The following is an 11,396-nucleotide window of genomic DNA, read 5'->3' as shown; positions in this document are numbered from 1 at the left end:
AATACCATATTGTATTTCGAAATTAATAAATCTCTATTTTTTTACAATTTATCCTTATTTTTTACCACAATTACTGAAATTATCAATAAGTTCATTAAATCATTAAATTCTTATTTACATCTTAAAATTACTAAAATTTAATTAGTAGAATCATTAAAAAAAACTATAATAAAATATATATATATAATTCTCATGGTTGTTTGAAAACTTTATAAAATATTTTTATTTTTTTGGATGAAGACAGTATTTTTATTACATTATTTAGTGAAGGATTTTAATTTATATGGTAAGTGGAGCCCAACTAAAATAAAGTTGATTAGCAATGCTTTAAAATATGTTGAGTACTATCAATAAGTAACAAGAATTATTTTCAAAATTGTAAAAATCTTAAATTTAAATCTCAAAAGAGTTAATGATACTAAAAAATAATAATATATATTTTAAGTATTTGTACATCGAGATTAAATGGTAAAACATAAAATTGTTGAAAATATTCGAATATTATAATTTTCACGTCGAAAATATATGGAATAAGTGCATGACATAAGTTAAAACGATCAATAGAATCATTACATTAAGGTTTGGGTTTAATGTATTGTCAAGTCTACTAGTGTGTTCTTTCACAAGGCCTGGTAAGAAAGATCTCCTCAAGCACTTTGGTCTCCCTAGATTTCTAATGAGTAATATCAAAATCGATGGTTTGACATGAATAAGTATAAAGAAGATGGTCAATGATTTTTGTGGTGCTCTAACATATGGATTGAAGAGCAAGTAAACTCCCGGTAGGCTCAATGGAGTAGGAAGGAATTTTACAGAGAAAAGCAGATTGATGGAATGGAAACTTTTGATACACATGATGGCTCTAATGTGACTTTTAGAGATGCATGCTCAGGTGTGTGGTAAAGTAATATTGGGCCCTTAGTGACACCATAATATTTGAATTAAGGAAATGACTTCCATTTGAGGGAGAAATTATTGGGAATATTCAATTGTTAGAATTCTCACATTTAGCAGAGATGTGATAAGTAAGTAGGAAATATATATACACTCGTTATTGCTTAAGATTTTGGATTAAATATAATACCAAACTCATGAGTATGTTCTTTCATAAGGTCCATTAACAATCTCCTCTCTAAATCTCTGAAAAAAAAAAAAGAATTTTAAAATATAATAAAAAATAAATTAATGTATAAATGTTAATATAATTTATATCTTAAATAAATCATGAAAACTTTTAAATAATAAATTAAAATTTATTGATATAATGTAATTTAATAATTAATACAATGATTAAGGAATAAGAATGAATTTTGCATGTAATAAATTTAGAGTCCATTTAAATGAGTGTGTATCTAAATAAATGTATGTTTTAAATGAAAGTTATAAAATTTTAATATAACGTAAAATTTTTGTGTCCTTTATGCTTTTCTATTTCTGTGTTTTCTGGGTGTTGCATGCAGGTGGCTTGCTTGGAGTTTCTGGGTCTTCGGGGCATTGAGGTATGCCACCTGTGACAATGATTGTGTTTGATTGTGGTTGTTGGTTGAAACTCTGCTCTAAGGGACACATCTGGTTGGTAGGGTATCTTTAGGGACAATTCGCCGCTACAGCGTAGCCTCCGGATCCCTTTGTGGCTATACAGAGCTAGCATTGAGTTTTGCCTTACACCTCTCAGGGTTGTCGAGATTGGTTCCTATGGAGCTATTAGGATGATGACTATGGTCGGGGTTTTGGCCTTGGTTGGCTCTTCGGTACATGCAACGATTGCCGAGGTCTCTCCTGCTCTTACTTATCTCTGACTTCAATGTCGTTCTAATGGAGGTTGGTTTGCGCGGTGCTGCATCTGGCTTCAGTGAGGATGTTTTTAGGGTGTTGGTTCTGTTTCTTCAAATGGGGCTTCACCTAGCATAGGGTTTCAGATGGGGTCAGGCTTTGGACCTATATCTTGTGGGCTATGGGGGCCTAATCTACTTGTTGATTGTTTACTTTTTGCCCATGTAATGTTTTAATTATTAACATAATTTATCTTCAGGAAAAAAGAACTTTATCTTTAGAGATTTTAACTTTTATTTTTCAGCTCATCAATTTCATAATTAAAAAGATTTTATATTTAAAACCTTCAGATATCTTAATACTATATTTAGAAGGAGGTTTCTTCAGAATTTTTAAATTAATGAGTTTATTTGGGAATAAATTTGGTGAATTCTTTTACGGGAATGGAAGGTTAGGAAATGAATTTAGAGGTTTTTTTGTTTTCTCTAATTCGATCTGGTGGATTTATAAGAGTCAGACAGTCATGTTTAAGAGCATTTTCAGTATTGTTTTGCTAATTCAGACAAATTGTTAGAACGAATTCTCTTTTGTAATAGACAACAGATTTTTACAATTTGATTTGAAAATTTTGCAAATGGCTATTTATTATCTAACTTAATTTCTTGTCAGCTACATTTGGTAGCTGTGCGCAATAGTAATGCTAAGCATGTCCTAATTATGCTCTACTAGGAAAATGGCTTTGGAAGGGCCAATGCATGATTTCGGTTGTTAGAGATGATCATGGGATGGGACTTTGAAGGGCATCATAAATGGGCTGAGCATATTTGTTAACTTTGTAGATTTTCTTGCTGGTCATGGGGTAGAATTAGATACCCTAAACATGTTTGGAGATTTAGTATTTCCTTGCTCAGGATAAGAAATGCAGTGCTGTGCTGTTAAATTATATGGAATTGCTACTGGTGAGCACAATACTGGGAACTGCAAGTAGCCATTTTTTTTAAATAAATGAAAAAAAAGAAAGCTCTACTCTGTGAAGCTAAGGGGCAATGAATCTTGGATTCATTGTGATTTTGATCTCACTCCATAGATTTCATGGATTTCTAGGCAGATTCTCCCTTTGGCAATGTGTTGTGTAACTAAGTTTATGCATAGCAGCAACACTAAAATGCCAGGTAGTTTGAGAAGATGGTTTTGGATGCATAAATTTGGAGTTTTTTTTTGGACGATATAACACTTCTGAAAGTTTGAGGTAATGGAGCTCCTGTTGCTAGGTTAAAGTTTTTCTTACCGTCTTTATGCATCTGTGTATTGTCTTATCATTGCATTTAGCAATTTTGGATTGCCTAAACTGTAAATGGATATTTTTAAAAAGGAAAAAATGCCCTTGGTGCTCCTTATTGTATATGTTTCACATTCTTGAGTGGCGCCTCTATTTTTTTTTTATAATACAGTGCAACTCACTATATAAAATGGAACTGCTTAAACTCTGAAAAACGGATCATTTGATAATAGTTATCACAATATATCCATTTTGGTGCCTGATCACACTTGCCAATAGAAAGAAAAGCATATATTATTGCATCAGTTTGCATTTTCTTGTAGCATCCCTATCAACGCAAAATTTCTTGGCATTGCATTCATCATGATATTGGACTGTGTTGTTTTATCAGGGTTGCAATCTAGCTGCACAAAGGGATAATAGCGGGTTCTTTTTCTTGGATATGCTTACACTACGGTGTCCGGGTGAGAAAATCAGGTACTTCAATTTTGGTTTCACCTTTTTGACCATGATATTAGATTATTTAATAATTTTTTTTGCCATCCAATGGAAATTTGTTGTTGTTTGTGTTTTGTACATGTCTTTATCTAAACTTGGTTAATTGAAGGTTTTATTAGCCTTATAATTAGCTCGTAGAGGATTATTCTCAATACAATGTGTTTGCTGTTGCCACATATGATGCAATATGCAGGAAATTTTGCAGGGTCCTTAAAAGCTATTAATTTGACAAAGTTAGTTTATTTTGTAGGGATGTTATTACCCCTCTTAATTGAAATTTGTCATGAACCATGATTAGAGTGAGGTGATTGATCTAAACATGTTTTTGTTGGAGTGATTTCATGACTAGGAATCCTTTCGAATTGTATTCTTGGCGAGATGGAAATGAGGAAAAGAGTGAAGGTGGATTTGCTGCATTGTATGGAAAAATACAAAAGAGTATGCGTGCCCTACCTGAAAACTACAAGAACCATGTGACCATCACGATAGATGATGTATCTCGCATGGAGGTGGCTGCTTATGGCTTTTCAGATCATATCTTAGACTTTCTGCATTATTGCCACACTCTAACATCAGATTTTGTAAGATATTTTTTGACTTTTTTACTCCTTTTGTCTATCTTTTCCTATAATTCTATTTATTTGTTTATTTTTTGTTTGAGTAATACAATGTTTGTTGTGCCCTTGTTCTTTTCACAGGGTTGTTCATTAGTAATACTTAATCATGAGGATATACATTCAGACATGGAGAGGTTCATGTTACAAATGGAGTACCTTGCAGATATTTTGATAGAGACAGAACCTTTGGCCACTGGTTTGGCAGCTGATGTGCATGGGCAGGTAAGCTATGAAATCATATTTCAGTGGCTATATTTTATTATTAGCATTAGTTTGCTGCTTCTTAAAGTGAGTAAGATCGAAATCCATTCAAATAAAAACAAAGTTAGTTTCATATGCCTATTTTTGTTTCATGTTTTCCAATAGTTTCATATGCTTCTTTTCTTTTTGTAATTTTTTTTATTTCACTGGTTATGTGGTTGATTGTGATCTATGATCAAATTAATGACTTTGTAAAATAAATAAATAAAGGAAAGAGCTTATCATCAATTTAAGATAGGATTGGTTAAAATTTAATTAGGTTTGGCAATTCCTGTTCTGTTTCTAAACTGCAATTGAAGGTGTAAACATGTTTCAGTTGTTTTGCAGCAAGGATTGTGCTAGCAAAGCAAGATTGATTTACTAGTTTTAGCCGTAGCATTTGTTCAAGTTTCTGCGCATATATCTCTAGCATGATGAGTGATGCAGATGTGCACTTGGTCTGTGCTTCAACACGTTAGACTACAAAGATATCGATCTTGAATTAGATTGAACTTGTACTTACTGATTTTCCATTGTCATGTAGTTTTCTGTTCTTGTGTACATACATGGAACCACTTGATGTGTTTTACTTCTCAAAAATAGGTAAAAGAAGACACAATTGCTTTCATATTCTTGATTTGTTTTACTGATTTACTGTTGGTTTTTTTTAGCTGTCCTTGTATTCTTTTGGAAACTGTCATGCTATTCTTTCTACTGCTATTTCAGTTTCATCAAATTGCAACCAAGTGGCCGTTGCAAGAATGACATTTTAAATTGTAGCCAACAGCAATCTTGGGGTTGTTTTTCCAATTGTTTTGTATTTTTCATTAGATGCTTTCTGGAAGAGCATAGGACATGTTTGGAAGCATCTTCTCAAACTTAAAGTTTTAAGAGTACATATTACTTTGATATATTAGGTTGGAGAATGCAAATTACAATATAATTAGATTTCATATGTTGACAAGCTGCTTCTATCTTAGCATTTTTGCTCATAACTTTTCTTCATTGCAGTTGACAGTTTTGAACACAGGAATTTGCAGTGGGAATGGGAACAAGATAAGCAATGGGAACTTAAAGAACTAAGTTGACTTGAACTTAGTAGTTGAATGCAATCCTGGAATTCATTGAAGTTTGGGTATCAATGGTTAATCTTCATCTCAGAACTATCAAGCATTGAAGTCATTGTACACTGATATTGACGCTTTTTATGCATGAAATGAAACGAATGAAAGTTTAGTGTTTGTAGAAGGAATAGATTTGCTTGGAGAATAGAAGTGTTGGCTTGCTCTTCTTTATCATTTGTTCTCTTGGATGTCACTATGGTGCTAAACAAGCAGGCAGTCACGTCATTGTATACAATTCAATTAAATATATTATGATTTACACAAATCTTGTAATGAGCAAAACAGTTTTAAAATCCCATATGGAGTCTCCGTTGGGGCCTGTTAAGTATCCATTAAGCTTTCGGTGTTTAATTAATGTTAGCAATGCAATTATCAATATCAAGGTTTCCGCTAAAGTTTTCTAGCGTTTAAGACATTCAAGAAAGTGAGTTAATAAAAAAAAATTAAATTATTTTCTAAAAAAGAAAATTATTTTCTAATTTTTAAATTTTAATAATTTCATTAAAATACATATATAACATAAACACATCTCGTTTGCTTAACATTACAACTAAATAATAGAAAATATTTTTCATAAAAAATATTTTTTATATACAAATTATTTTCTACATAATGGTACTAAATGAAGCTACTATTTTAATTAAAATCAAAATTTTGCCGCTGAGCCACACACTTTTGGATCCAGGTATCACCTTGGACAGCTTCAGCCTTCATGGAGTCAGATACACACTGGCTCCCCTTATTTTTGTCCAGAGGCATCTTCAATTAGGGATAATTCATTCTCTCCGTGGAACCTTATGTTTTATACAAATCTCACAGTATTATACTGTGTAGTGAAATTTCCACAACTATTCAAATGTAATGAGGCATGGTAAAGTATAATGAAATCAAATTTTCTATTGAAATCTAATAAAAAATTTTGATTGCAATATACCAATTGAAGCATGAATGCAGTTCTTTCAGCCAGTTGAATATCTTTATAAAACTACATATGAAATCAGACAGGTTTAACAGATGAGGCTACTATATCTGCTGTAAGTTTAACAAATCCACATGAAAATAGAAAACAGAAACCAACCTTCCAAGACATGGGATGGGATGGAGAGATTATAACCTGTCAAACAATTTTTGCAATTTGCAACACAAAATTTGGGTTGGCATCTGATCAAATATGCAAAGATGCTATATTGTGAATAAAAATCAATAATCTGCAATGAAATATATGCATTGAATTTTCGACACAAATACATTATTACAATGTTGAAACTAATATGATCCAGCTTTCCATTTGCAGGTTAATAGGAACTCACACACATTCCCAATAGCACTGCACAATCAGAGACATTAGCTAGCACCTCACAATGAATAGAACTAGTTAAGATGGACTAAAGGTGTTCACATCCAAAGAATAAAAGTCTGAATTTTTGTTTCACTTGACGTAGCTCATACATTTTCCATGTTATTTGCTTTTCTGGTTTGGAACTTCAGTCCAAAGAACCCTGAAATAGAATTTCATAACCAAATAAAATAATACAGCAAAATTGAATGGCAATGACAGTTGGTCACCATGTAATTAACATGGACTAAACCAACTGTCACCATATTGAAAGGCACTGATAGTTTGCTACAATATAATAACCTTGGACTAAACCATCACTCGACGACTTAATATCACCAAAAGTACAGTCCTCCCGCTCTCCAAACAATATCACAGCTTCTAAATGGTTTAGACTTTGTTTATTGCGCAGTCCTGTTTTCCCTTTCATTATAAATAATATCACATCCCTCACATGCAAAGAATGACCAAACTTATCTTGCAAATATGATACGGAACTGTTGGAACTCATGCAGCTGCAGATTGTTTAACTTCAGGGTCTTCAAGATTCAGAGCTTGAAGCAGCTTTGGCCAAGATTCCGGGATTCCTCCAGGAAGAGTGAACTCCAACAACTTCCCACGTTGGCGGTAGAACTCTTCAACAGGTCGACTCTGCAGTAACAAAACATTTTGCAAAGAACAGGTCACATCAAATGAACCAAAAATGAATATTACCACTCCTATTGCCAAAATGATAAAAAGTATTTGTTTCATGATATATGACATTAAACAGAAAAGTCAGTCAGAACCACAATTTTCCTTGTGCTGATTGGTTCATGGTCAGAAAGGCTAATGGCCTATCATGATGCACTTGTCTACAGTACAATCATAAACCAACTCAGATGAGCACATCTATAAATTATCACTTAGATGAGATAATTGTAAGAGATGAGGGAGGGAAGAGCGAAAACATGCATCCCAAACTAATGATGTAATTTATAGTCCAACCTCTGTGTGTGTGTGTGTGTGTGTGTGTGTGTGTGTGAGAGAGAGAGAGAGAGAGAGAGAGGCCATTCTATTACTCAATCAAAGACATCTGATCTGAGAATTATAAAAATTCTCACAAAAAATCTTCTTGCTTATGTTATTTAAATTAAGGAAAAGCAAAGGTTAGCTCCACTTTGAGGCTATGGATGGATTGATGAATGGAGATAATGAACTAAGAAAGTAAAGTGGAGGAGATCAATAAAGGAAAAACAAAGGTTGACTCTAATCTGAGGCTATAACAGGATTGAGAAGATTTGAATGGAAAAGAAGTGAAGTGGAGGGAGAATAATTCCAAAGATGAGCTGCCATGAGGCACTTCAAGTGTGTTTGCAAGCATCATGCCAGTAGAAGTATGAACTTTCTTTAAATAGAAAAGAGATGCAGGGTTCTACACAATTTAGAGCGCAATGCTGTGCAAGTGCAAGCAAGGTGCTAAGGGGTGAGCAGGTGTCAAATAGTAATACTAGGTATGCTCTATGTGCGCAAGTTGTCAAGTGCTCCATATTTTAAGTGGAAATTGGCATGCTTAATTATTAGCATATGGCAATAACAAGTGTGAGGGCATGATGTGATCTAGTGGTGGTACTACTATCAATACTTTCCTTCATAGGTTCACACAACAGTCAACTTATCTTCAGTAATTCACCACATGCTGCCACATTTTACTTAACATTTTCCTTCAAAGCTTCCAAATTACTCACCAAAAGTGGAGAGCTTAAAAGAGAAACAATACCAACTATATATAATTTTCATTTTCAATATTTCAAGATAAGGGCAATCACCATGCATCTTTTATCATGCTTCGTTTCCTTTTTGTCCTTTTCTTCTTTTTTTTTCCCCCATGATTCCAACTAATACAAAATTTGAAATTAATTTACTGGTATTCCTTCTTCACCTCTTGGTTAATTTTTCGACTATCTTCTTCCATAAATAATGTGGATTATATTTTGAGTGTCTAGCACAGTAAAGTTATATATCATAGCTGGCTGACGTTTGCTCCGTCTATTATAAAGATTGACAATCACATACTTGATTTTGCATAACTGTTAAATAAATCAAAAGCAGAAATACCATTTCATTGTAAACACGGAGTCGCTCCTTGACAACTTCTTCCGTATCATCAGATCGTTGGATAAGTTTTGATGCACAATGAGGAGGAGGAAGAAGTGGAGCCATATACATTCCAGGTTTCCCATTTTCACCCTTGATGTCAATGCTGGCAACATTGTAATTTCCTCCACACTCACTACATATCCTTCTTCCAAGGCATTTTGCAAGTAATGCTTCTTCCTGAAGCTTTAGGTTAACCACCAAGTCAATATCTGTTACTCCCTCCAATATTTCCTGGAGTATAATCAGAATATAAACATCATATTAAAGTGGTGTAAACACAGAATTGTATCAGAACATGATAATTAAAGAAATATTAATTCAGTCTATGCCAACAGCAAATTATACCAGTCAGTCGAGCTGTTTTTCTTCTGATAAGTATCATTATGTCTTTTCCTTAACACTTAAGCATTTCTCCCAATTGCTCAAACTAGAAAAGCACCAAATCTACACAATATCTAATTTATTAGATTTAGTCCCTGATAAACCCCCAATTTGATTTTAGTCACCGACTAATCGGAAATAAATTATCACTAATACATAACCAAACCCAGGTTAACTGAATCTTGGTTCCATAGATCACCAATTTAATGCTCCATGATTTACATTACAAAAGTTGGGAATTGAAGCTTGATGCAAAATGAGGAACCAACTTAGTACTTACAAGACAACAGTTCCTAAAGGCATGTATACAACTTAAGTGAAAATAATACAAAGTAGATCAAGGTGGACTCATAGATGTGAAGATTACAAAAAAAAAAAAAAAAAAAAAAAAAAAAAAGCCACCAGAAACAAAGCATTTCCCAGAATCACATAGTGTAATTGAATTTTGCAATCAAATATAATTGTACCAGTCTCAAGAATCCTTGTTTGTCAAATTTTAATAAATAAAACACCCCCAAGCTTAGAAATTACGCTTGACTATATAAACAACAACAGATCACAAGAACTGCTCACAGCTTGTCTGATAGTTCGAGGGAAACCATCCAGAATAAAACCGGATTCACCCTTAGCTTCTCCAGCTTCAAGACGCTTGGACAATAAATTTATAATAATTTCATCCGAAACTAATTGCCCTTGGTTCACAACCTCCTCAAGCTGTAAGATAAAACCACAAGAAACGAAACTAAAGATTATGCATTGGCAAAGTCAAAGTTTGAGACTTTCATCAAAGAAGATAATCTCAAAATCAAACAAAGCTAGTTCTTCCTTAACGCATCAAACTTCACTTAATATGCAAACTTAACATCTTAATCCTACAATTTCCATAGCCAACCACGAAAACAAAACTAAATTCTCTAAAACCCAATCCACAAGCAACAAAATTGAAACCCTGAAGAAAGTACCTGAGAGGCAAGAGGACCAGAGGAATTAAGCTCCTCACGGACGAGATCGCCGGTGGCGATGTGAGGGACACCAAGAAGATTGGAGAGGCGAGAAGCATAGGTGCCTTTACCAACGCCAGGGCAGCCGAGGAAAACCCACTGGACATTTCTATCCTTGGGTTCAGCACGGAGAGGCAGAGACTTACTGTGACCGAAAAAGGCAGAAGATTTGAGGTCAGCTCCGGAACTTAAAGAAGAAGACAAAGCTCGATAGAGAAAAGAAGAAAAACGTATGTTTCTAATAGCTCTTAAAGAAACCGCCATGGATGGTGGTCAGAGACGGAGTCGGAGGAATGATTGCAGAGAGAGAAATTGAAATGGGGGGGCTTGAGCTGCTTCTGGGATTCTTCGTTGAAGAGAGGCGAGGGAGAGGGAGAGCACGTGATGATTTGCCTTTCTTAAAAAGTTATACCGTTGAAATTAAGCCATGGTGTGTACGTGTGACTTAGGGTTTATGGGAACAAAGATAAACACGTGGCAAGTGGGGTTATGTATATGTGTATGTTCCAAATTCAAATGTGCAAGCTTCGTCTTATTCTCTCAACGACTGTTTCTTCTAACATTTACGAATTTTGAAGCTTCCTTTGGTTTGGGGTTACCCAACTAATCTGAGTTCTTATCCGAATTACGGTTTTTCTAACCATGGAAATATGTGGCCATTAAAATTTATTTATGCATTCATTTATATGGAAAATTACAATTTGTTGTTTATTAAACATAATTTATATTAATTTAGTATAATTTTTTATATCAATTATCATTAAAATTATAATTTTCATAATCATTAAAATTAAATTGAATTAATCAATTGAACCGATTTAACTAAAAATTAAACTAATAATCGATTTGATTTATATTTAAAATCTCAAATCAACTATAATATATATATGATGAATAAAATTAATTGACTTTTTGTCCCTGTTAACAGTTTTAATTTTAAAAAAATGTTTAAATAATTTATAAAAATTAATTTACTTATAAAATTATTAATTTTGATATAATTTAATA

General features: G+C 33.3%; 2 protein-coding genes across 9 annotated transcripts; one reads left to right on the top strand and one right to left on the bottom strand.

Moving 5' to 3' along the window:
• Positions 1–1,555: 1,555 nt before the first annotated feature.
• LOC110645439 (elongator complex protein 6-like) lies at positions 1,556–5,861 on the top strand. 6 transcript variants are annotated; one of them, XR_009143047.1, is made up of 6 exons: positions 1,556–3,022; positions 3,444–3,529; positions 3,900–4,131; positions 4,249–4,389; positions 4,745–5,010; positions 5,419–5,861. XR_009143047.1 is itself a non-coding variant. In XM_058133478.1 (5 exons), the coding sequence occupies exons 2-5, from the start codon at positions 3,495–3,497 to the stop codon at positions 5,488–5,490; spliced, it is 480 nt and encodes a 159-aa protein (XP_057989461.1). In that variant the 5' UTR covers positions 1,556–3,022; positions 3,444–3,494; the 3' UTR covers positions 5,491–5,861. The 6 variants fall into 6 exon arrangements, 4 of the variants coding, with proteins under 4 accessions (XP_057989461.1, XP_057989464.1, XP_057989463.1 ...); XR_009143048.1 differs by lacking the exon at positions 5,419–5,861 and having other exon boundaries at positions 4,745–4,865; positions 4,952–5,037; XM_058133478.1 differs by lacking the exon at positions 4,745–5,010.
• Positions 5,862–6,735: 874 nt separating this feature from the next.
• Positions 6,736–10,803, bottom strand: LOC110645447 (probable adenylate kinase 6, chloroplastic). Of its 3 annotated transcripts, XR_002492995.2 has the most exons (5): positions 10,350–10,792; positions 9,961–10,101; positions 8,965–9,237; positions 7,171–7,518; positions 6,736–7,030 (listed from the first exon to the last, which is right to left on the bottom strand). XR_002492995.2 is itself a non-coding variant. In XM_021798632.2 (4 exons), exons 1-4 carry the CDS (start codon positions 10,650–10,652, stop codon positions 7,375–7,377), a joined length of 861 nt encoding a protein of 286 aa, XP_021654324.1. In that variant the 5' UTR covers positions 10,653–10,803; the 3' UTR covers positions 6,736–7,374. The 3 variants fall into 3 exon arrangements, 2 of the variants coding, with proteins under 2 accessions (XP_021654324.1, XP_021654325.1); XM_021798632.2 differs by having other exon boundaries at positions 6,736–7,518; positions 10,350–10,803; XM_021798633.2 differs by lacking the exon at positions 9,961–10,101 and having other exon boundaries at positions 6,736–7,518; positions 10,350–10,793.
• Between the last annotated feature and the right edge of the window lie 593 nt (positions 10,804–11,396).

This window comes from Hevea brasiliensis, chromosome 14 (assembly GCF_030052815.1).
Source record: "Hevea brasiliensis isolate MT/VB/25A 57/8 chromosome 14, ASM3005281v1, whole genome shotgun sequence".
In the NCBI taxonomy this organism is placed as follows: domain Eukaryota; kingdom Viridiplantae; phylum Streptophyta; class Magnoliopsida; order Malpighiales; family Euphorbiaceae; genus Hevea; species Hevea brasiliensis.
This window is presented reverse-complemented; position numbering and strand designations above follow the sequence as displayed.